The sequence below is a fragment of the Polistes dominula genome, unplaced genomic scaffold (assembly GCF_049000335.1).
Source record: "Polistes dominula isolate Pdom_NZ unplaced genomic scaffold, Pdom_raw_medaka contig_16, whole genome shotgun sequence".
Classification (NCBI taxonomy): domain Eukaryota; kingdom Metazoa; phylum Arthropoda; class Insecta; order Hymenoptera; family Vespidae; genus Polistes; species Polistes dominula.
Genome location: NW_028301040.1, coordinates 4,396,091 through 4,423,334, shown reverse-complemented (window position 1 = coordinate 4,423,334; position 27,244 = coordinate 4,396,091). Strand labels below are relative to the sequence as shown.

The window sequence follows — 27,244 nt, the reverse complement described above, 5'->3', positions numbered from 1 at the left end:
TAAAATAACAAATAATTATATATTAAAATTAATGTACAGTAAAAATTTGTTTGTTTGAAATTGACATTTCAAATTGTCACTTCAAATGACAATTATGCATCCTAATTAAAAATTAAAAAAATCAGTTAACTCATGCTGTTAAATAATTTGAAAAATTGAATATCATAAATTAGAAAAATACATACAATCGATAAAAATAATTACACCGGAAAGAAAGATAGAAATATTTCAAGGTAAAGCTTCAATAAGAAGATATGATTGTAGAGAATAACTTATGGAAGGTGTCGATAGCGTAGCTCGCGATGTCAAAGGTCATTCGACTAGTACAGACGTCCTTGAGAGATGGAAAAAACCATTCCGGTTATCACAATCGTTCTTAGCAGCGCACAGACGTTCCCTTGTCGTCCCTTTCTATGTGCAGGTGCAACACGATTACCTTCAACGTGTGCGATCGTAATCATCGTTGTAAAATCTTCTTCTTCATTCTTTCTTTCTTTCTTTTTTGTTTTTTTCTTTGTAGAAAAAGAAAAAAAGAAGTTGAGGGTCCAACGATCGCAATTAAGTTTCCGATTCGAGCAAAAACTTGATTGTCTATCCCTTTGCCCAACTCTTTAATCATCTTGATTATCGTAAAGAAAAAGAAATGAAAAACAAAATGAAAAACTATACGAAAGCTCGAGAATAATAATAATTAATGTTTCAAAATATTTTTAAATAGATTTATACGAATAATAATTATGTATAAGAGGATCATAACGAATAGAAAATAATTTCGAATACAAATCTAACATTGCGTAGGCCTAAGAACTTAATCTTCATTGATAACCTTCTTTGAACTAGAACGAAAGAGACGTTAACATCGATGTCGGAAGTGTCAACGTACGATACGATAGATTATAGTTTACATTATTTTTCTCACCTAATAATTTTCCTTGAATATATTGAGAAAGCTCGCATTTCTTCTTCAAAAAAAAAAAAAAAAAAAAGAAAATAAGAAAAATAAAAAGAAAAGAAAAGGAAAAAATTATCCTCCTTTTGATTATCTTTTCGGTTCACGTATTCTTCTTGATATTATATTTCTACGATTAGAAAATCGTAACAAGAGGAAACAACAATGGGAATGATCATACAAAGTAAAATAATCTTCTCATATTCGTACACGCGGAAAACTTGAGACGATGGGTAGGATAGAATTATTCGTGGCAATAGCCGAAGAACGCATTTCCAAGTGGAACAAATCGGTGCTTTGAGCACAAATCTCTTGGCATGAAAGCGCGGGACCCAACATTTTAAACCTAAATCCGCATGACTGATGTCCCTTCGTGTTCACGAATATCTTCGGTTAATCTCGGAACGTATCTCATGATCTACAAGTTGTGAGCAGAAAATCTACACTAAAGATGACAGCTATTCTTATAAACTATATTCTATAGTATAATTTATTTAAATAATAATTTACAAAAAAAAAATTAAATTCAACGTTTAATCACGTACAAATACCTATACGTGTTAATAATATGAGAAATAATAATTGTAACTTATTAATGACATTAGTAACAACGATAACTATTATCAATTTAATAATTAAACGTAAAATATTCAACGTGAAAAGTTAAATTGCACGAACATCTCGAATTCGTAGAAACACGAGAAGAGAGTCAAGGATAATTTCACGTTAAACGAATGGAACATATTCAAGAGTCATTATTTATCAGCTAGTTTTCTCTCACCTTGCTAGAGATCTCGGCTCATTAATCTGACAGGATGATTACAAGCGTTCTCGCGATGAACGTTTGAATTCCACGTGCTCATACATATATACATACGTATGTTCCTTATGTGAGTATCTGTCTTTAATGAATCTGTCACATTCAAAGACTTTTCGACTGACTACTTGTTCCAATAATTCAGATGCCCAAATTTAGGCTAACATTTAAAACTGATTTTAAAATCACATTTGAATATCTTATGATTTATTTTCATTTTTTTTTTTTTTTAATAACAAATCTATACATTAATAAAAGATGTTCAACATGGAGTTCATATTCACATCCCAATTTTTACTTGTCACGTCATTAAACTCAATTCTTTTTAATATTAAAATATACATAATACAAAGTATACGTATACTATTCTCATTAAACAAGAGAACTAGAAGAATATCGGTATTGGTCAAGATTAATCGAGACAGTCGATCGATAAAAGTGAGACACGAACGTTTGGTAAGAACGTTTTTATCTCAATGCTTTTTTTTTCTCGGGGTGTCGTAGAAAAAAAAAGAAAGAAAAAGGTATCGAAAGGCGGTAGCGAATGTTGTGTAATTCCACCTTCTTTTCCCTTTCCACGTGGTGTACAACTTCCTGTCGTGCTACGAAAGAAAGAAAGAAAGAAAGAGAAAAGGGTCGAATGACGATGCAACACAACGTTACTTCGGGACAAATCGTAGAAGAATAAAAAAAAGAAAAAGAAAAAAAAAGAGAAAGAGAGAGAGAGAGAGAGAGAAAAAAAAGATATCGAGATTTCGAATCGGACATAGCCATCTTTCTTGGGGTGGAGAGAAACAGGCGTGTTTATTTATCGGTGTCCAGCCTAAAAGGGCGACAAAAAGCACGACGACACGAGCTCCGTTTGCAGAACGAAAGAACCAGTCCTCCACTTCGTCGAGCACGCACTACCACTGATCCTATCTTTCTTTACTTATTCTCTTTCTCTCTCTCTCTCTCTCTCTCTCTCTCTCTTTCTTTCTTTCTTTCTTTCTTTTCACTTCTTCTTTCTTCTCTTTCTTCGTTTTTGGCCGAGATTTTGGCCCGCCGACGTCGAGACGTCTTTGAATGGCAACGCGAAAGTGAATGGAAAACCAAAAGGATGAAGCAGGTCATCTGGTACTGCCCTTACATTCTCGTTAAAATCGAAACTACTCCCTTTTTTAACTTTCAACAACAACAACAACAACAACAATAACAAATATTTATTGAAATTTTCTCATTGATATTTCTATCTATTTTCTAATATTTTCAAATCTATTCTAATGCATAAGTTTTTCTTTAATATAAGTAAAATAAAATTATATTTTTTACCTAATTTATTATATTTAATATAATATAAATAGTATATATAAATAATAATTTGTATTATTATTATTATATTACATGTAATAATATATATAAAAAAAAATATTGTAATATTTTAAACTAATCTAATATTAAATAAAAAAATTAAAAAATATTGAAATATTGTAATATTTTTAACTAATCATATATTAAGTAAAAGAAGTGAACAAGTGAACGTATTTATAAAAAATTATTTTTTTACTATTTATTATGTTGTTTTTTTTTTTAATATTGGAAATATATTATATAAACTGTCAGGCAATTTGCAAAGTTGTTAAATTGGATAGTTTAAATGTGATTAAACAATTCTTTTCACGGATCATTTCGTACAATTATCGCAAACTTTCGTTCTCGACGTGTTAGCTCGTTTCCTTTCTCGCATTTAATACACCATGGTTATTTTTCCACGGTGTAACCTCACCTCTCCTCCTCCTCCTCCACCACCTCTCTTTCTTCTTCCTTCTACTACCCGTTGGAAGGGATCTTGCAGAAAATCCTGCGCGTCACGTAGAAACGTCTGGCAGTGAAGTCACCACTACAAGTATTTATATATATATATAAATATATAAGAAAGCTACGCGATATTTTCACTCCTCTCCTCACCTCTTCTCTCCTCTCCTCTCTTCTCTTCTCTTCTCTTACGAGAGAAGAGATGCATTACGAGTCACAGCACGGAAGTATTTTTCCACCGTTGGTATCGTTTTATTCCTATTTACGTAGTATCATTAGAAAGTTAATAAGGAAACAGGTGTGCAGGAAAGGGAAATACCTTGTCAAAGTCCTACCCCGAAACGCCCATGTCATCGTAATAACTTACGCCGATTCTCTTATGAGAAATTCTATCCATTGTCTTTTACATACGCTGTACCAACACATAAAAGAAAAGATGAACCGTTGTTCAACTCTGCAAAAGATATGCTAATAGAAGAAATAAGACGATATTAGAACGTTATGAAAGTAAAATAACATTGGATCTTTAATAAATTATTATATGAATACTTGTTTACAGATCGCAATGATTAATTGAATTTTTTTATATTGATATCAGAATTTTATCATTGTCAAATCTTTACGATTAATTCGTAATATAGTTTTATTTATTTTTTACGATAGAAATTTTCAAGGTTTGCTAATGAACGTCGATATTACTATTATTAAATTAATTTCTTATTAACTTATTAATTATTAATTTATTAATATATTATATATATATATTTATCTCTTATAATAATATATTATAAAATATTATATTATATATTAACACAATTAATTTTTAATTATGATAAATTATAATATATAATAATATTATAATATATTAACTTAAAGAATAATAAAATATTAACTTATAATATTAAAAAATAAACACACACACAATGTTCAAATACCGAAACTTAAAAAACCATGAAACTGAGAACAATACCATAATAAATGATATACCATTGTATACATTTAAATTCTTCTTTCCACGAAGTTAATTGATTTAACATAACATGACTGTTTCGTATTATAAAAAGAAGAACTAAAAAACTAAGAAAACGATCAAGTTTGGTGCCGAAAAGGAATAGAGAGTTGTTCATATTTCAACCCCGTTCCTTTTCTTCTTCTTATCCTTTTGCCGAAAGAGAGAAAGATGAAGAGACTCTCTTTGTGGTTTCTTCCCTGAAACATTTCTTCTTCTTCTTCTTCTTCTTCTTCTTCTTCTTCTTCTTCTTCTCTCGCGGAGATAAAGTCTCTAGGGAGAGACGAGTAAGAAAGCGTAGGAGGGGGTGGTTGCTGTGAAGGAGAGGAAGATTCGAGAAGAGAAGAGAGAAAAGAGATGAAAGAGAGAGAGTAAGAGAGAGAGAGAGTAAGAGAGAGAATGAGAGAGAGAGAGAGAGAGAGAGAGAGAGAGACGGGGACGAATATACGCACGCATGCGCAGTGCGTCCCGCGATCTCTTAGGTTGCCGGCAGCTTCGGTTGGCCTCAGTCGACCGCGACATTCGGTCCGCGAGATACGATTCGAGTCTTGGATACAATCGATAGGTCGAACATAATATAATACAAAATATATACAATAATAAAAAACACAAACTATAAAAAGGTACACTTTACACGTTGACGTACGTAGGAACGTGGACAGAGACACCCACCCAATCAGAGACACACGTCAGATTCCTTCAATCGTCGTAAAAGAAGAAAATCGAGAAAAGATCGAATGGGTTCAAGAATCTCTATTGGAAAAGATCATCGAACTATATTTTGCCATTTGTTAAATTGCTATGAGATCGATGAAAGAAACTATAAGAAGATTAATAATAATAATATTAATAGCAGCGAAATTACATTTTACATTGCGATGAATGAAATAATAAAATTAATAAGCTGAACTTTTTTATCGGAAAAATAAAAAACGACATACTTAATCTAATTTATTTTAAAAAAGAAATATAAAATAATATAAAAGTATATATATATATAATATATTATTATATAATATAATATAATATATAATAAAAAAAAGAAAACTTGAGAGATAAAATAAGATCTCGAGATAATTATTACGTAAGATAATATTTTGTGGCTAAAATCGGTTCGCCGGTAGCCACGTGTTTTCTTGACTGATGTCTCGTTCGTGTAGAAAAAAAGATCGTCTGAGTGATCGTGCGTGGATCGGTATTAAATTGACGACGACGACAACAACAACGACAACGATGGTCATGTGTTCCTGATTATAGGGGAAAAATTTTTGTTAAATATAAAAAAGATAAAGTAAAGAAAACAATAAAATACAAAAGGAAGGAAGGACGTTATCGTAGAAAGGGTGGATGGATGTGATTTATACATATACACATGACGATAATGTTGTCGATGATGTAACCTCCTATGCTCCTAGCTTTAAGCAGGTGTTATCGATCTTTTAGGTATACGAAATGACGCGCGACGTAAAATTGTTATTATTGGTGGCATTGCTTATGGCGTACGGATTATTCGCGGTTGAATCGAGGTATCATCGCGAGGATAGTGCTCTTTTCGAGCCAAGAAGACATCGACACAGACACAGGCATGAAACGTCGATTAGTAGAAGAAATTATCACGAACCGGTAGACAGAAGATCATCGTCTGGTTGGTCACGTGAATTGGATTACGACGAATACGACGATTTATATGAGGATTCTCGACAAGACGATGATGAATACGATGGTGATGATGATGATTACGATGGTATAAGATCGTACGATGAAAGGTTATATCCTAGTAGATCGAGAGGTAAGAATTATCAGGAGAGAATATACGAGTCGAGATATCCGAGACGTCATCGTGAAAATTATTACGGTTGGTATCACGATGAAGAGAAACGTCGGATTCCATCGAGATATAATTGGAAGAATCGTCACAGGTCAAGATTAGAAAGACTAGGTAGAAACCGGCACAGGGGAACAGCGGGAGGAGAAGGTGGAGGAGGAGCAGGTGGAGGCGGGGGTGGAGGAGTTAATAGTTATTCGAGAAACCGGGAAGCTTTTCGTGATGATTTTAGCGAGGAGAACGACGAGGAGGATGAGGAAAGGTCAGCGCGACGTTACGATGACGATACCACCGGTCCCGATAATCATTATTCCTCTTCGTCCTATTTACCCTGGAAAAATTTCAAAAAACAAAGGAACAATTGGAGACGAGATTGGAAAAATGGCAACAGACAAAGTTCGATTGGTTATCGTAACGGAAAGAAATTTTACGATGTTGCTGGTAGCATCGACCTCGATAGCACGAGGAAGTTCAGACTGGAAGATCAGAGAAGAAGGAGAACGAACTTGACCGAGAGAATCTTAGAGGATTACGTCGATAATGAGAAAGATGATGAGGAGGATGATATTTGGAAGGAAGCTGAGAAAGAAGAGGATGAGGATGACGGGGCTGGAAATGTTGACGATGATCTTGATGAGGAACTCGATAACGATTTTTACAAAAACGAAAATAAGCCGCCGTTGAACAGTTACGACGATATCATCAGAAGACTAACGTCAGAGGATCCAAGTACGGCAAAGCCGACGGTTAAAAGGGATTACAGGAACGTTGGTATAGAAAAGTATCCCTTGCGCGTATCTTACAACAGCAACAACGGCGGATCCAGAAATCTTACTCGTCCGAAGGTCGTCGGCTCTTCTTACGTGACCAGCGCGTCCAGTTATCTTGTAAATAAAAAGCCGTCTTCTAAGGGAGAGGAGGTGGTCGATAGGAGAGTCTCGATGATCAAGTCCGCGAGTGCAGAGATCGAACGTAGTAAACCCACGAAGAACGTGATCAGTGTCGTGGTTAAAGACGATGACGAGCATTCTGAAAAAGCCAAGACCAAGAGTCTCGAGCAGGAATACGATGATTATTTGAACACCGAGGACAACGAAAAGGAGGAGGATCTCATAAAGGCCGGCGTTGACGATGATTCCGGCATGCAATCGGACGTCACTAACACGGTGAGTCTAATTTTCGCGAAAGTATTCATTGAAATGATTTGATTAAAATACCAATTTATTTCTAAACCATGATTGCACAAAAACGTATTATGGTTTTCAATGAAGATCTCCCATATCTTATACAAAATTATTTATAAATTGCGCAAGCGAGAAACCACAAATCGAACCTAGTAATAGAATAAAATTTTTTGTTCTAAATAACATCACGATCTTAGCGATGATCACTTCGATTCTTTCTTCTTTTTTACCAAGTATCCTTGAAAAGGGCAACGATCTAAGATTCGCGGCCTTGAAAGATAAGCTCCTATCAGAATGTAATATCCACACGAGTATTGACATCGACTCTGTCAATAAGACATCTTATAACCTATCGGATAAACATCTATCTTGTTGATCCTAAAGATTCCAACTTCAAATCACACAGTAATCGTTTTAATGAACACTTATTGATACATAAATTCACGATAAAGATTATTCCAAGGATGTATTGAAAATGATTCACAAATAGGAATTTGTTTGCTTGAAGCAAATATCGTGTTGGAATCGCATAGTTGAAGCTGGTAATTTCGCACGTTCGCATTCTTCTTAGATCTCGAGGGTGTACGCGACGTTACCCTTCAGCGATTCTCGGTCTCGCACGGCTGATCTCGTGATCGACTTTCACGATGCAACAACGTAGCACCAGACAAACCTCTTTCTTTCTCTCCCCTCACCACCACTTATTTTTCTTTCTCTTTCTATTTCTCTTTCTCTTTCTATCTTGTTGCACTCGAGAAGAGATCGTTTTGGATCGTCCTTGGCAGTGCTATTCGCCACGGACCGTGAATCGCGTCAGACACCTACAACACAGTCTTGCTGCTTACGACGAACCAAGCCATGCTTATCGAAAACCTTCTCTCTCTCTCTCTCTCTTTTTCTCTCACTTGAGATTCGTTAAGTACTCTAGTTCCGAGAACTGTTTCGAATATCTACGACGGTTCTACCAACGTTATTAACGACTTACTCTACGTATTTGCATTCGTCGCAACGTTGGTGGCTTCTCTGTTTCTTTCATCACCTAAGATTAGATTATCCTTGAATATAACGCGTACTTAGATAATAAGACATATTACTTCAACGGTGAAAATCTTTCGGAAGTTCGGAGAAATTCATCAACGTAGTTACTCGTACAAGCCAATTTTCATTGCCAAACGCGCCATTCACTCTGATTGTTATTCTGGTACTTGTGTGTAAGACTAATGAACGAGTACTAGGAAACAATGTTTAACTATAGCTGACGATGAACTTTGTTTCTGAGTTGGTAATATTCAATGAATGAATTTCCATTTTTACATTGTGCATTATTATACATTTGACTTAATTAAATATCGTAGAAATCTAGTGAAGGTTTTAATCATTTTACTTTTATAAATGCAATTATTGAAATTGATAGTAATGGTAGATAATAGTAATGGTCATTTTGAAATGATCGATAAGAATTTTTGGATGAAAAGAATTCTACGAATTCAAGATTGAAAGTAAGAAAAAAAAGATTAGAAAGGTCTTTTGATTAACGAGCCCGAATTTTTCAAAGATTATTTTCGTCCTCCTTCGTGCCTCGTCAAAGCCAATAAACATTCGCCATATCTTTCGTTGTGGATCCAAAGAAGCATATAAGTCTACTCTGACTACCACCAAAAACTCCTTTCTCTTCTTTTTCTTCTTCTTCTACTACTTCTTTGTCTTTTTCTTTACATGCGCATCTTTGTGTTTGCTCGATCATCCTGTAAATAGATGGAACGAGCTTTCTGCGTACGTCAAGAAGCGGCCTCTCTTCTCTCTGCATCCTAAAACAGTTTAGGGGCACATATGTTACGGATCGTTCAATGAAAATAAGGCGGAAAGTAATTTCGGGAATGTACTACCGGGCTCGTGTTGTCCTAAGCTGCCATGAGAAAAAAAGTAACTTCCATCTGACGAGATCGACGAGAGATCATAACGAAGAAGAGGGGGTAGGGGCGTAAGGGAAGGGGTTTGTATAAAAATAGTATTCTACAAAAATATGACTCTGCAACTATTTGGTTTTTTTCCCCTCATCTATTCAAAATGCAAATCATCTGGTAACAACAATTCAATATTTTTCTCTTGAATTATTTTTTTTATTTCTTTAAAACAATTCATCGAATTTCTATATATATATATATTGTTTTAAGGGTGATTTAAATAACCGAAAAAAATATATAATTTCCTAAAAAAATAATTCGATCAACGATATCAATAATTCTTTTGCCGGTAACCTTTCTGCCGATTCGAATGGTAATCGACAACGTCCATCGTTCGGAACGCTTTCAACCATTTCCTTTTTTCTTTTTGTACCTTTTTTTCTGGTAATTTACAAAGGTAAAATCCCGCCACGTTCCATTGTAAAGCTTAGAGAGAGCCTCTTTTACCGAGGACGTAGCAAGGGGATTGTTAGCCTCGCGTAATTGAGCAATTCCACGTGCTGGTCTCTTGCACCGTAAAATCCATGCAAGTTCTATGTGCCGCTGGATCAAAGAGAACGATAAACTTTTCCTGACACGCGATTATACAGAAGAATCCTATTCGAGGAGATTAAAGATACTCTTACTTTTATGATCTACCAAACTAAAATCAAAGAAGATTTACGAATTGAAAATATACTTTCCTTTTTTTTTTCAATTTTTATTCATCGTAGAACTTTCAACTGTTTCAAATCGTGAGAATTTCGCTATCTTTACCCACCCCATGATAGTTTTTAGCAAAAGATCTTATTTCTATCCAAAGAACTCGAGACAAGCCGTACAGTTATCCGTTTGTACAAAACCCGACGAGCATTTAATTCGATTATGGCTTTCATCTCGTCAAGATAACGGACAGTCTTCCACATGCTCGGTGCATCATTGAGAAACACAACATATTATAATCCTTAACGAGCGAAAGCAAGTAATAGGATTTGCTACAAATTATCGCCCAAAGCGGATGTCAAATGTAATAATATCTGACTGCAATTAACCTTTTTTTTGGGTCACCGTTGTTAAATGAAATGATCGTTTTCTGAGAAACTAAGGAAAACGAGAAGCTCTCAATGGTCCCGAATATTGGCTCGTCAATCCTAAAAAGAACTTTTAACAGCCCACCCAAAAGATGATTAATTTTAAAACACAGACATCAAGGATAATAATGTTTAGGTCATCTAGTTTCAAAAAGAAAAAGAAGAAGAAAAAGAAAAACTAATAGTCTTCTTGGAAATTCAAATAAAGGAAGGAACGAATGAGAACAGCATCTCATTTGAAGAAATTATCTTATTAATCTGATGAAACTTAGCTTATCCAAACATGCCTTCTGTAGTAGTACGGTAGTACTTGACAATCCCTTGTGCTATCACGAAACTCGACATTTGTATCAAAAAGATAATCGTTAACTTGCTTAAGAAAGAAGTCCCTCGGGGTATCATGTTTCACCAAGTTTTATGGGAACCAACTACAGTGCCTTTGCTGTGGCTTTCAGTATCCGGTTCACCTAGCTTAACCTAGCTTAACCTAGTATAACCTAGCCTAGCCTAAAAGAAAATTTTGTACCCTCTTCTAAAGGCAAATCCATCTTCTGTGTACTTTCTTACATAGTTACACACATAAGTTATCTTTCGATGTTTGCGTATATATGTTCCTCGTTAACGAATTAACAGGTTGCTAAGAGAACGATAACGTTCTCTTAGCAAAAGGTGTTAACAGCTGATAAAGTCTAAGCCGTATAATAATTTACCTTTTCACTTTTCTAATCTTACCTTTAGAAACGTGATCTAATATCTTTGAAGAAAGAAAAAGAAAACTCGTCGTTTCAATGGAATGGCAAAGCTTTTATATATCGTTCAACGAACTATAATTATACGTATACCACCTGTAAGTCGTCGAACTTCCGCGTATAATAAAATTCTAATTGGTTAATGTCGATCTTAAGAGTTATTTTATGATTGTTCTCGTTCGAAACGATCTTCTTTGAATGCAGCACGTAAGATGCTCGCGAATATTTCGTTAATCGATCGTTTGATTACATCGATTTATTTCAAATCGAATTTTATAGTCTTGTAAAAGATATTCTCTTGAAATTCTTAATTTAATTTGATTCTAAACAAAAATACACTTTCAAGTTTCTTCGAGAGTTTCACGAGAAAGCTCTTAAAAGAATTTTATTTATTGAGTTACAAGTGGCATCTAACTTAGTACTCAATCACGATTTGTATCAACCCAACGGAAATCGATCGTTCGTTCGCAATTTCTTTCTTTCTTAACGATAAACATTTGATAAACTTCGTGGAAGTATCGTTTACGTTAAATGATGAGCAAGTAAAGTGTCTCCCTTCCATATCTTTCAGCTTCTACCATTGCCCTTTTTTTTAATACTTCCTATTCAAGATCTCCCTTTCGACGAAACGTTTTATTCTCTTGAAGAAAAGTATCAAGAAAACGACTTTACCACCTGACTGTGAGAAGAACCCCCCATAAATACCATCGAGCTTGGAACTACAGAAGCTCGTTACCACGAACATAAAATTCACCCTTGTACTCATGAACATGTCAAGATACTGAACCCTTCGAATTTCACGTATGGTAACTAAATTTTCATTTCTATCGTAGGATCGTATTTTTTTCTTCAAATTTATTTAAATTATTATCGATGTTCTTCGATGATTTTTTATCATTTTTTGTATTTCATATATTTTTATTTTTTTTTTTGTTTTATTCGTGAATAATTTTAATACTTTCGCAATGCGTTATTGTGTAACGAACGTAAAGATATTTTAAAGAAATAATTATATGTATTTTTATATTTATTATTTACTAATTAATTATATAAAATATAATTAAATATATAAAGTATAATTATAATAAAATATATTTTTATATATTTAAATTACTTAATTATATAATTAAAACAAATTTTTTAGTAACTAAAATTTCTAAGAAAATGTAACGAAAATAGATTGAAATTGTTATTTGTAAATTTCGTTTCTACTACTGCCCATGTTTGCAAAGCCCTTGACAATAAGCAAGCAAAGTTAGCAAAAAGATGATTAACGATCGGAAAACATCAAAAAGACTGGGTTATTCGTACAATGATTCACTGTTGAGATGACGATACCATTTGTAAGGACAAATCTCGCAAAAGAGAGAAAGAGTAAAGTCGTGCGTAATAGCTAATTAAAGAATCGACCGAAATAACTCAAACTCTTGGAAATATGTTTCTTATTATCTCTGTTCCACATAACTCTTTGTTCCGATAAATAATTTCATTAATATTTTAACAAGTAATCATTCTTATAAACAAGTACGTTAAATTCTTCAACACCCCGTATATATAACACTTGTCATTGTCGAATCAGTTGTCTTATGAAAGTCCAATACTCTGCCATAACCGGTTTTCGTTTTCGTAAGAGTGTTTTTTTTTTTATTTTTTTTTATTTTTTTTTTTTTTTTAATGAGTTTATAAATTAAATCAAAATAAGTTTTCACTTTGTTCGAATAACAAGTACTCCTCTCTATATGCGTGTTGAGACTACTTTCAAAAAAAGTCTTCTTATAAAAATGTTACTTGATTTGTTTTTTTTATTTTAAATCGATAGCCGATTATAATGATGCTTAATTCATGGACTAACTTTCTCTCCACGAGAGATGAGATAATCAAAAAGAAATAAAACCAGATACTTCACTTTGTTCGAATGTTTTCTTTTTTTTTTTTTTTTTGTATACGATCCAATCGTTCTGAGAAAACCGGGAACATTTACGATGAATTACTAATTGAAATGAAGAAAAAGAATGGTGAGGGGGTGTGGTAAATGTTTGTGCACCAACGTCTTGTAAGAATTGACGTTAATGCAAATCGGTGAGTCACGAGTTAATTGCCAAAGTTCATTAGGGCTCCCGGAACACTTGTGCGTGCCCACCAAGTATTATTAAAATGAGTACTACAGGCTAATTAATTCCTGGAACATCTCGTTTGAAGTGCAAATTCTCAGCTCCCGAGGCGCTATCAAGAATACACTCGTCTGGAAATTTTTCAAATATGTATTATGCGTGCGTGCATGGTTTTATTTTTTTTTTTTAAATGAAGGCGCCAAAGAAATCAATTTCATCAAGGTCCCTAGGGAAGGAGAGAAAAGAGTTTATTGTTAAGCATAAATGAAATTTCCAGACGGTTCTTGTTAACGAGCAATCACGTTCACTTTTTTTAATCCTCCTTAGGTTCTACATCTTTACGAGTAACAAATCGTAACTGATTAAAGAAATGTTTTTTTTTTTAATATATCTGTTCGTAAATCTTATCCTAAACAAATCACAACTTAGAATAGAATGTAAGTTCTTTTTTTTTTAATTTATAGTTAAATTTGATAAGAAAGATTTGTTAATTCAATGAAAACTATTTTATTCCTCCTTGTTGGTAACGACTAATTAAACGAAACCTGAGACTAATTAAATCACAGTCATTTTAATAAGCATTAAAGATTTAAGTTCTCTAGCAAGCAACCAATTCAAATTTAAACGTAATAGATATTTGGCCTTCGACGGATCATTTCCTAAGTTACCCAGATATTTAGTATGATCATCATCTCTTATCGTTATTCTCTCATTACTAGAGCGTGTATCGATTATATTTATCCTTCGTGATCGTAGACTACCGATATCACGAAACTGTAGAACAAATCTGAGAATTAGGGTCATTTCAATTGCCCATTTGGAATAGTTCCAACAATCTTTGGTAAACGACGATAATAAACTAAATATATAACCAACAAATGACACGGAAATTCACATTTTATTTACGTAGTTTACGTTCTATATATATATGTAAGTATATTATATATATTATTATTATATGTTTATTATATAATAGTATCATTTATTATATTATTATTATTATTATAGTAATACGTCAACTATATATACTATATAAAATACTATATAGGATACTATATGCTATGTACTATAATAATACTATAATAATAATTTAGTTTAGTTTTTTAATTATATAATTAGAATCTATTATTTTTTAGTATATACGATTAACGCATAGCTATAAAAAGAATAATATAATATATATTTATATAATGTAATATAATAATAATAATAATATAATAAAATTATATTACTGAAAATAATATTATATTAAAATTAATTTTTATACAATTATAACAATTCTAATTTAATAATAATAATTATAATAATAATTATATTATAGTATTAAATATAGTATAATATAGTATTAAAATAGTTTTAAATTATATTATATTATATTATAATATAGTATTATATTTTAATACTATAATAAAATTATATTATTACTATGGTATATACGATTAATACGTATTATTTATTTAACGATTATTATTACATATATGTATATAACTTGTGTTACATTAATAATTTTATTTATATTAATAATTTTAATAATTAAACCAAAATCAAAACATATGCTATCGTTTTCCATTAAAAATATCTCTTTCATCTAAAATAAGAAGAACGTACACATTGAACCAATGCAATTTCTTCTTTACGGAAAGTTGCAACCCGTGAAAGGCTTGATCGGTTAAATAACACGTTACACTACTACCATGGTAAATACCAACGTATCCTTAGATGAGAGTTAATATTTACGACGAGGGGATGAAGTCATTATAAAAAGAGAATTCTCTCTCACTCTCTCTCTCTCTCTCTTTCTCTCTTGTTCGATCGGTGGAACGTTTATAAGATGGGACGCAACGTTAGAAGAGAAAAGAAAAAAAAAATTGTTCGAGAAAAAAGGTCCTGTTTGCCTTAGAGTAAACGCGTTCTTTAGCGCGTGCCACGATCTAAATGGGTGTCCGACATTATCAGAATCTCAGCAACCTTTATAAACCCTTCTCAATATTTTTTTTTTTAACATTTCTTTCTTCCCCCTCTTCTCCTCTCTCTCTCTTGAAATATTTTTCTTCTCTTTGTGTTTCTCAAGTATCTTCAATAATCCGGTTGTTCTATGAAACACGCATCTTTGTAACCCCTTAATCTCTCTTATAAGTTGCATCTTAAAAAAATAATTATTCATTACAATGTTGTTCCTTATTTTATCGTCACAAGAGAGACGAATCTTTTCGTTGTGAGAAAATTTGCTTAACACGCGATAAAATATTTTGTTTTTTTTTTCTTCTTTTTATACGATATGATTAAGAAATTATGTATAACGTTTTATTCTCTTCACTCTTTCTTTTTTTCACGACGAACTTTATCTCCATGATTTAATAGTCGAGATAAGATTCGTTTCTTCGAATGAATATTATTGGTTTTACCATACATATTGAAATAAATGTTAAATTCAATTATTTAAATAATTTCTTTCCTTAACATTTCTTGGTATAATTTCTTTTCTATTTTTTTTTTTTTTTTTTTTTTTTTCAAACAAGATTAATTATTTCCGATCGTACACCGAATTGAAATGGATATTTCCTAGAGTTATAAAATGTAAAGAAAAAATTCCTTTAAGTTACGACGATTGGGAAAAGATTCAATTTACGATCTAGTGTGACATTTCGTATACTCTACGGATTAACAGATAGATGTCCAGCTGTTTACAAAGAATTGAATAATAAGACTGTCAATAATCGATGTGTGAAAGTTTACCAAATTCTTAGAATTTTCTGCATCATTTGCAAACGATTTCTATGCTACTCACGTTTCGTTAGCGTGAGGAATCATCCGGAAATAGTATTATCCTTGAGAAATAACATAAAATTGATGTGGTGACATTTTCGTTCGCTTTCACAACGATTCATGATTAGATGTGTCGACACGAAGATATTATATAGAAAAAAAAAAAGAAAAAGGAAATGAAAAAAGTGTTATTAAAAAAGGGGGAGAAGAAAAATTCACTCAATCAAATACAAACTTTGATTGAATCTCATGAAGAAATTTTCAATTCTATTTCTGTTTTCACATTCTCATCAGTCAAATACAACTAGGCGTATCTCTCTTATTAATATTATACTATTATTTTTAAAGAATAACGTAATAACGTCAATTGCAACTTGCACGAATCTATCAAATGTTACGAGATAATATTGATAATATTATATTACAGAAAAAGACAATGCATTTGACTCACGTTAATTATCTGAGAAATCAATTCCTTTGGCACCGTGTGTGCGTGTGTGTTCTCAATCAAACGTATTATCCTTCTATTTTTTATTTAAGTTAGAAAACTATTCGCTACGATAGAGAGGGTTATATTTCGCGATAAAGTCATTTTCGTTGGAAAGAGAATTAAAACTGTGTCAAGGTAAAAATAAATTTGCGTAATTCTTCGTTCATCAACATACGATACAACACGTCGTATAACCAGGTATTTTTCATTTTTATTTTTATTATTTTTTTTTTTTTTTAACAGAATAATTCTTAAAAGAGATAGCATTAATATTTTCTTCTTAATATTATTCTTTCTTTCCCGTTCAAAGAGACTTTCTACGATTGGAGAAATATACGCGATTCTTCTAACATAACTGATACATGTAATTAACATATATAAATGTGTATGTATATGTTAAACGTACGTATGTATAATAAATTACGAGGAAGAACGTAATCTAATATTAAACATTTGCACATTCGCCTTAACATTCATTAACGATACGGTTTTATCTAATCTATTGCCCGTTACTCACCCCCTCAATCCCCTCCTCCTACTACTTTCAACATCAATCAAATCCTGTACGGAATACGAACGAATGTCTCTACTTTCCTTCCATTAATTTTCTATATGTACAGATATTCTTCCTTCGTATCCTTATGGTTCAGACCATAATGAACTATCTATCGCATTTACAAAATGACTCACATATTGCTGTTTGCAAAGACACCGTCTCCTATACTTTGATAAGATATTCAAACGTAGTTAAAAAAAAAAAAAAAAAAAACAAACAAAGAAAAAATAAAAAGAAAGTTTATTAAAACGTTAGCAACGCAGTTAATATTATGAGTCAATTAAGTACAAAAATATCTTGGAAACTTGTTCATCAAAATTATCTTCGATATTATATTATCAAACTTTCACGAAATAAATTTCAAATCGTTTAAAACAAACTAGAAACCAAATTAAAAACAAATCGTAATCCTTATAATATTGTAAGATTATTAAAACATTAGAAACGTAGTTAATGTTATGAGTCAATTAAATAATAAAATTTTATATAAATATCAAATTTATATAATATCAAATTATATTTAAAATTCAAATGATATAAATGTTAAATTGTGTAGAATAACAAACTAGAAAAAAAAAAACAAAAATAAAAATAAATTTTAATTCTTAATATTATAAGATTCAAGTAATATATTTCTGTCATCGTTCGCGTAACTTTCTAAAAGGCTTGGATTTATAAAAAGTGTTTTAAACTGTTCTCGAAAAAAAAATAGAAGAAAAAAAGAATAAATAACCATGTTGGGAAGGTACACACACATTCGGGGCCTTTTTAGAAAATTAACGAGCGATAAAGATATTCGGTAGGCGTGAATCATAGCGCGCAAACCGTGCCAACGACGAGGTTTAATAACAAGGGCTAATGAATAGGGCCGTGCTCGTAAATTCGAGGGACACCCACGAGTCGCGTGTTGAGAATTTTTTATTTGTTCTCATTTGCCCTTTTGCTTCGTGCATCGAAAAAGAAAAGGGCCCATAGAGAAAGAGAGAGAGAGAATTGAGTGCTGGGAAAGGCAAATTGAGCAATTAATTTTATGATAAACACATTCTTTCTTTCCCCCCGCCCCCTATTTTTTAAGCGTGGGTGTTCCTAATATTCCTAATAATCCTTTTCATAACTCGATATCGTTGAGGGATGTTGCAACGCCTACTTCAAATTTTAAATCTCAACATTTTACGTAGGTTTACTCGTATACAAACTGACATAACGATTTTATTATAAAGGTATAATTACGATCAATTATGTTCGTAAATTTTACTCAATTTCTTATCTCAATGTAAAAATTTAGTAGAATATTCTTCTTTTTTTTTTTTTTTAAATGTCAACGACCTTTTACTAATTTATGATATGAATCACGAAAAAGAAGATTCCAGTGAACAAAGTTGACTCATCATCGTAATAAATTACGATGAATTATTTTAGATCAATTATTAAACATACATTGTAAAGAATTTTGATGAACGATTGAATATATAATATCTTTTTAATTATTTAAATATTTAACATGTAACATTGAAAAATTGTCTCATGCTGAATTATCAACATTGGAATCTACGTTTCAAAGAATGTTCTAAGAAGAAGAATAAATCGCGAGAGTAAAAAAGAAACTTAGGTTTGTTCAAGTTATGCTTTTTGATCGGAATGAGAGTCTTGCAAGTCCATCGTAAAGTATGATTTATTCGTCTCGTTTTATACTTCACGTCGCAAGGCAGTTAGACCAATTATCCAGAACAACGCGAGACGAACGTATGTGTATATATGTACTAACTAACACAACACAAACTAGACATCACATAAGAGCCAATTTATATACCACGAACTTAAACCAAATTGCAACGGTCTTCTCTTTTCAGACATAATTCGCGTAATTTGCACCGGTTGATTAGCCGCGCCCATAATTCCGATGATCGATAAATAGTAAATATGCCTAACCAATATAATGTCAATAATGGTATGCAGGCTATCAAATAAGTATACCAACCGATTTTTCTTATCATATTAAATTTGTATCAGATTTGAAAGTTCTGCTCGAATCTTTGTACTGTCAAAACCCTTTGAAAGTCAATTCTTATATGAAAAAAATAAATAGCTCGTACCTTCGATTACAAAATTACACGAAGATCTAAAGCATGACGTTAATAATTTTAATAATATTCTTCAATGAAAAATTTCAACCCTTCTTTTTTTTTGACTTTTCATCTGTTCAAAGAAAAAAAAAAGATAGAATCTTTCAAGATCATTTTTCTATTAAATCATCTAAAATAAAACAATGAAAATAATTGCTGTGGTTATTTCATCTCCCATGAGAGTACTTTTACTTTCAAGATGCCTACCGAGAAAAGCTGCAAGAGCCACCCCGTTGCTTACCAAAATAACTTTTGTTCTTGATCCACGAAGTCGTCGACCGTAACATGTTAGAAGAGGAAAATCGTGCTAGCATATATTATGTCTCTTTGAAATGTATTGCGTTAACAGAACACTTACTATACCTAAGTAAAACTCTTCTCTCATATGTGATTCTCGTTCTCATTTAAATTTTAATAAAATAAATCTACACTCTATGGGGGGGGGGGGTAGGGAAAAAGGAAAAATATTTAAGTAAAGATGCAATTTGATTAAATTTACCGATGACGTAAGGATACTCTTGAGATGCAATTGGTGAATGATGCAGTCAGATTGCCAAACGTATGAGTTTACTAACTCCCATCTCAATTTTTATCCGTAAATCTTTTTTTTTCTAATTGTAAGAAATAAAGAAGAAGAAAAAGAAATAGAAGAGGACTTTCAAGAGATGCCAAGAAGCGTTCCGGAAAACACGTGTTTCTTTTAAACAGTTGCCCGATATGTTTACATAGATGTTCCAACCTCTGTTTACTCTTCGAATCCCTCTCTTCACCGTTTTATGATACTAGCAGGTTATGCTACTTCTCCTAACCGTCTAACCAATATTTATGCACCGTCCTGTGAACTCGTTATGATACTATCCTACGGTTTTATGTTACACCTCCACACAAAAATCTATAACTAATAATTTAATAATAATATTTTATCTATTTTCTAACCAACCAATAATGTATAAACGTTTACAAGTATGATTTCAATACATGATACTGTTTTGTATAAAAATATAACGATGATGAAATTAACGAATTCATTATTTTATAATATATTTACATTAGTTATCGTAAATCACACACAAAAAGATATATATAAGAAATTTTTACATTTGATTACTTTCTGAATCCTTGAAAATATTAAACATAGTCGTCGTCATAGTCGTCATCGTCGTTGTCATTGTCGTTGTCTATGAACACGTAGGCGTTACTTCTATGGGCAATACATCAGGATAATTGCATACTACATTTAATGAAATACATAAGACGTATTTCTATTGGAATACGTTTAAAACGTCGTAGTTAACGAGCTGCAAATATTAATGTTTCTTTTCCTAGTCGTATAACTTTGTTTATTCATCGATCGACATAAACTATATAATCTATTCGTTTCCTGGTCTTTATCTAATCGTTCATCGAAAGAGAACACATGCATTTATTCATTTCTATTGCGATTTCACGTTAATAATTCATAGTATGAACGTATTGAAAATTATAAAAGAAAAGTCATCATATACATACATACATACATATATACACGTCAATAATAAATAAGACGATCATAATTATTATAAACGATGTCTGGTTAAACGATATCTTATTATTTTTCCATTAAATGCAATTAATATGTTTATTGAAAATGTTAAACGTTATAAGATATGAAAGATGTCCATGTAATTAGGATAGAAGAATAATAGATTTGAATTATAGGCACGTTTTCTATTGGTCGAATGGAAATCATATACAGTATATTTTATTAATGCGAATAATACGTGTATCTTGTTCACGTTGCTCCAAATGACGTAGGAAAAGATGAATACAAAGTAAAAATGACTTGGCATAGATATATATACTACTTTCCGCTATTTGTTATACAACACACAACACATTACCCAAATCTATTAAAGCAGATTTACTACCACAATATTACTATAACATTTTCGCGATCTTCTATCTCTGTAACATTCCTGAGATGACTTCGTTCAAATTTATTCTACGAGAGTTTAGCTCGGATCTAGATAATTATTGTCATCGTAATTCTTTCCTGACATTTACTTATTTTATTAGCATTGATCTTTTTTATTTTCATTTATTTACAAGACATCAATTTTGAATGTTACGATCTTGATGTTTTTTAAATACCTTATCATCATAAAAAAAACAACTATTTGATAATAATTATTCATCAGACTCGATCAGCCACTTATTTTTATACAAATGACATCAAACGAGTTTACCTGGATTGAAAAAAAAAATAAGACAAAAGAAAAAAAATTGCAAAAAAAAAAAAGATAACTAAAATGACGAAGAAACAAGATTTTAATTCACGTATGTATACGTTTTATTAATGTAACGACGATTTCCACGTTATATTATACGCGAAGGCTACTCCATAATTATCCAGACGGTCATAAAGCTTTTGTCGGTGAAGCACGCAGAACGTCGAGCGTGACGTTCCTAAAAGTCAGCACTAATTTTCGCGGTAAAGAAAGTCAACGGACCCAAACGGATATCTTAGCAAAGCAAAATGTGTTTCTTCGTTTAAACGATCACCCTACGATGTTGAATGAATAAAAATTTTCTTATCATTTACTGCGTGCTTCTGAACAAAAATTTGATTTTTCTATACGAGAAACAACGTGGCAAATGTCTCATTGCAATATAGTGTTGTATTTTATTATTATTATTCTACCATGTGTTATACGAGATTAGACAAAAATAGAATATAAAGGAAAAATCTGAAAAAAAAAGAAAATGTTATTCTATGATTAATTTCAATTGTACCCATGTGTTTTGGGCAATAAATGATATCATGACACATGAGTCATGTGTGTCAAAAAGTAGGTTAATTTCGTCATAAATTCATTTGTCTATTTACCGAGAACAACGTTGTAACGCGGGGAGCAACATTTAAAATTACTTAAGTCAATACTTTTTGAAATACTATTACTAAGTTCCACAAAAATAATAATCAAATATTTTTCTTTTGGTTACTTCGATTAAATGAAGCTTACCAAAATAAAAATTGATGAATACGAGGTATGTGGTCGAGCAAATGGAAGGTGTAAAAAATCGTACAACAACGTTCAAGCACTAATTGCAGAATAAATCGCAATTACCCGTCCATTGAAAGTTTACTATTATACGGGTCAATTCGTAGAGCACATACACATACATAGACACACCGTAAGCTATCCATGGGAATCGTCGCGATGTCTGCTGGTTTAAATTATAATGCATCGACCTCGTAACAACACCGAGATACAATATAGGGATAGAAGTAGCTAGTAGTTTTGGTATTTGGAATCCGTGTCGAATTATTCTCTCACGTTTTTCCATCTAACAAAACATGGCTAACATTTCCGTTGAATATACATGTACTCTGTGTGTTTATGCGTGTGTTCGTTCTTCGGTTCTATTTTTATAATCTTTTACAAATGAATTTGTATTTAAATTTTCTTTAAATAGATACGATCGATTACGTAGTCAATGGGATAATGGAAAAATCATTTCGTACGATGGTTAACACATCCTTTGTAATCAAGGTCGAATTATTCTTTAGCAATAATTTTTTGTGTCCAATCTCAAACCCATTAGTTAAACATTTCCGTTGTGTATATTTTTTTTTTAATTTTTTTTCCCCCCATTTCAAATGGATTTTTTAAAAATAGATATATAGATTGCAATTACGTCAGAAGGACGTCAAAAAAAAAAAATAATGACATAGTCGAAAGATCATTTGACAAAACGGTAGCTCGTTTTAACGGATACTTCTGATCGTGCTAAGATACATATTAAATATTAACGACATGATAGCGTGAATTCGTCGGCCTTCGTAAAAGGAATTCTCTCGGTTGATTTACAAGCAGCAAGCGTGCTAAGAATTTTATCGATTTACTAACGTGACGCGCCTCTGTTTAAGTTTCATTCGATTTTGTAGTCGTCATGGCCCACCAGTAGCTTCTCATACCTACTTAGAGCTACCACCTTTTCCATGCAAATAACAAATTACGTTCTGGTATCATCAACGAGCACACGTTTCTATCGTATTACAAGTGGAACGAATTTTAATCAGTTGTTATTTCTATTTATCTATGCTAATACGATGAACATTTAGAATTCTATTTCGTTAATTCTCATTTCAATGAATTTTATGTTTCTTTTTTATTTTTTATGATAAAATAATTGGCAAATATAATCGAATAGATTAAAATACGAATTACTAAATTTCATTTTATTTATATTACGAATTTCACATTTCTATATGAATAAATATAATTGAATATAATTGAATAAATAAATAAAAAATAAACAAAAAATTAAAATATGAATTTGAATATAATTGAAGGATAATTTACAGAACCACCATTACTTTTCTCGAGTTACATTAGGATTATTGCTTTATGCCAGTCATTCGTTTTTCGTTTAACTTGTCATAACGAGGAACGTCCAGTAACGCTGATTACAGCAGCGTTTAATAGGAAACTTACAGTTTAAACTCAGCAGGACGACGTAAAGTCGGTAGGTTAGTTCGTCGTCTAACCTAAGAAGAAGAAGAAGCAGAAGGGTCACGTCGTCTAGATAGGATCAACGACCTTTTTACCTATCCCAGACTAACTCTCAAACGTCGTTTACTAACATTTGCGTTAGGTACTTCGCGAAAACTCGTCTATCTTCGGTTGCTGTTACTATTTCGGCGATATGGAAGAAGCTTGTGGAATGTGAGAAACGACATCGTTGACGTACGAACGATGACTTTTGCTTTACTTTCTCTTACATATTTTTTTTTTTTTATATACTTACAAAATGGTGACTCAACTAGACTCAAGTTTCAACAACGTAAAATACTTCTTTTTTTTTTCTTAATGACAATTAAAACACTCTAAAGAAAAAAAATACACATCAAATTGCACCAGTTAAATTTATTTTTAATTTCAAACAAAAACTGATTTAAGGACATAGCATAAAATTCCACCTATATAACTATAGTTATCGATACACCCGAAACACAGCTCCAGGCCGTATATAATCAACGCAGCTGCTCGCATTTGCTCGGGTTCAACACCTGTGCAATGAGTTATAGTACGATCATCTGACTTCCTTCAAGATAGAAATAAACGTTAAGGATTTCTCGACCAGTTAACGAGCATCTTCCATGAATTTACTCTTACAACAAGAAACAGATCAACTGAAACAACGACAAGAGGGGTATTATCTATCACGATACTCATTTTTTACAACTATAGTGATAGAGAATCACACTTTTTTTCTATAAGTACCGAAAGACAAATTGAATCCTGATTGAAATCCTTATCTGTACCACGATCTACATAAACGATAAACTATATATATACATACATATCTTTCTTTGTATATACAACCTAACGTTGATAATTAAAAGTTCTTCGAAGTATTGAATATCGATTACTTCTTTCGATAACGACCATACATAAGATATATATATATATATATATATATATATACTACATGATAGTACGATACAAGTTTTAGATCGAATCCGAGTGAGAGGGAGAATTAACGAGGTGATTCGATCGAGAAGAAACTCGTCGATTAGCGTGGAAGGACTAATTAGTTTGTGTCTGGATAACTTGTGTCTGAATGCAAAGACGGTAAAAGGCCTTGGAAGATGTCGAATGAATGGAATGGAAACACACTACTTTTTGCCTTGTTCTCTGAAAGAATCGACCTTCTTCTTCGTTCCCCTTCCCTTCCCTTTTCTCTTTCTATTTCCCTCTCGTTTGTTGTCTCATCAGACAGACACCATAAAGTAATATTTCCGAGAGAGAGAGAGAGAGAGAGATGCTTTAAAAGGAAACCGTATGTTGTGTTATTGTTCGTTTTGTAATAGATCAGGTTAAGGCCTATATATTCATCGAAGTCTTGAATTTTAAGGCACTCAAGATGGGTAGACGACGACGAATTTGCATAAAGACGGTGCCAAGTTGACGTTCTATAAATAAACGTGGACGATCTTGGAGAGTTGTTCACTAGCTACCACCACACATTCGTTTTCCTCTAATCTATCGTCAAATATTCATAGAATTATGAATATGGAAATATTAAAGAAGAATATTTATTTCAAATAATAATAATAATAATAATGTTTATATTTGGAATAATCGATAAATCCTTTCTACCTAAGTGAATTTAAATTCATGAGAGAATTATAATTGACAATCTACTCTTAGTTGTGGTGTTTGCAGAGAGAGAGAGAGAGAGAGAGAGAGAGAGAAAAGAGGACGTTAATTTCCCTAATTGGCTCATAAGTGTCGAGCCCTATGATTGAGGAAAGCTACAATTACCCATGACAACTGCCATAAAGTTCAAACTTGAAAAGGTACGACGTAAAATCTACTGACGACCAACAGGCTAGTTTCTTTCAAAAGAATTCAGATAACACGATTTAAATTCACGGTTAATTGTCCTGATTCTAAGCTCGCGTGACGCGTTCGCTTTCTCGTATTTAATTCGATTGAACAAAAAAACTGTATGGAAAGTTTGTAACGTTCTTTGTTAATTCAAAAACACAATGCTCCTATTTTTTGTATGTAATTTTTAACAATAGTAAATCTAGAACGAAGATAAATAATAATTAAACCGGTTATTCAGAGATTAATGAACATTTTTGAATATTTTTTTATTTGTAATAAAATAATATTCGTTTATGAATAAAAATTTTGCTGAATCATTGTTAAAAGTATGTAAAATAATAAAAATTGAGCATACGATAACAATAGTTTATAGTAAAAGTTTAAAATAAATTTCTTGAGAACGTGGTACAATTACAAGTAAATATATTGGATTAGGATATTGACCAAATGGTTGAGAAACTCTGTTCTAGACTACCTGGAAGTAAAACGTTAAAAAAAATGAACAACCGATAACATCCGCATATTCTTCTGTGTATTTATGAAACGTGCCCCTGTCCGCATCGGATTGGAAATAGTCAAGGGAACGCTTGGTATATTGATGATACCATCCGGCAATGATAAAGTACGAGGAACCGTGGTTCGATTTATAAACTATCGATTATTTTCTCTTACCAACGGGTTTAAATCGCAATGAGATCAATGACATAGGGAACACGTGCGTTGCTCCGTAACAGATCTGACTCGTGACATAACTGATGTTCTTACGTACACTGCAATTTTCTATTACTAAATGTGCTAGCGTGACGAAAGGATAACGAATAACAACAAAATTAATTAATATTCTTTATCGCGTGATAACACTGACAAATCGATAACAAACCATTGTCATTGTAATTAAATATAATAACGTGATGTTTTAAATAAATTCAATTATTGTAATAACATATGTGCAATCTTTTTCTTGTTAGTATTAGAACTTCATCCTATTATCCCTGAGAGCAGTTACTTTTTTTTATCGAGGGTAGATTGCTAGCCTACGAACCCTCGAACCCTCCTCCTTTATCTGGGCTTGGGACCAGCTAGCTAATACCTAGTTATCTAGATATTAACTAGGCGGAGTTACATGTACAATAATAATCCGAAAAAAATTAAAACAAAACGTAACCAAATTTTACCCCTAACCCTTCTTACAATTACATCAAAATTCTCCTTTCCAATTTATTATAAATAAAATATAAAATATATATTCGATAACAAAACGATGAAAAAGTATTAAACATCGTAAATAACTCTAATTATCGATCTCATTTGAATAATCAATTGAACTACTTACAAGGTACTTTATCTACACGCCCCACCGACACCTACATTGACGGGACGACGTCGATATCAAGATTAAAGTTAAAAAAAAAAAAAAAGATAATCTTAAATGATCATTGCAATAAGGCTAATCTATC

The 27,244-nt window shown here is 32.0% G+C and overlaps 1 protein-coding gene across 1 annotated transcript in view; it reads left to right on the top strand.

Annotated features, from left to right (window-relative positions):
- Window positions 1-5,056: 5,056 nt before the first annotated feature.
- LOC107064860 (uncharacterized) overlaps window positions 5,057-27,244 on the top strand; it is an 81,546-nt gene continuing 59,358 nt past the window's right edge. Inside the window, exon 1 of the mRNA XM_015318006.2 lies at window positions 5,057-7,560. Coding sequence (XP_015173492.2) covers window positions 6,022-7,560 — 1,539 coding nt within the window. The 5' untranslated portion in view covers window positions 5,057-6,021. The remainder of the gene's footprint in view (window positions 7,561-27,244) is intronic.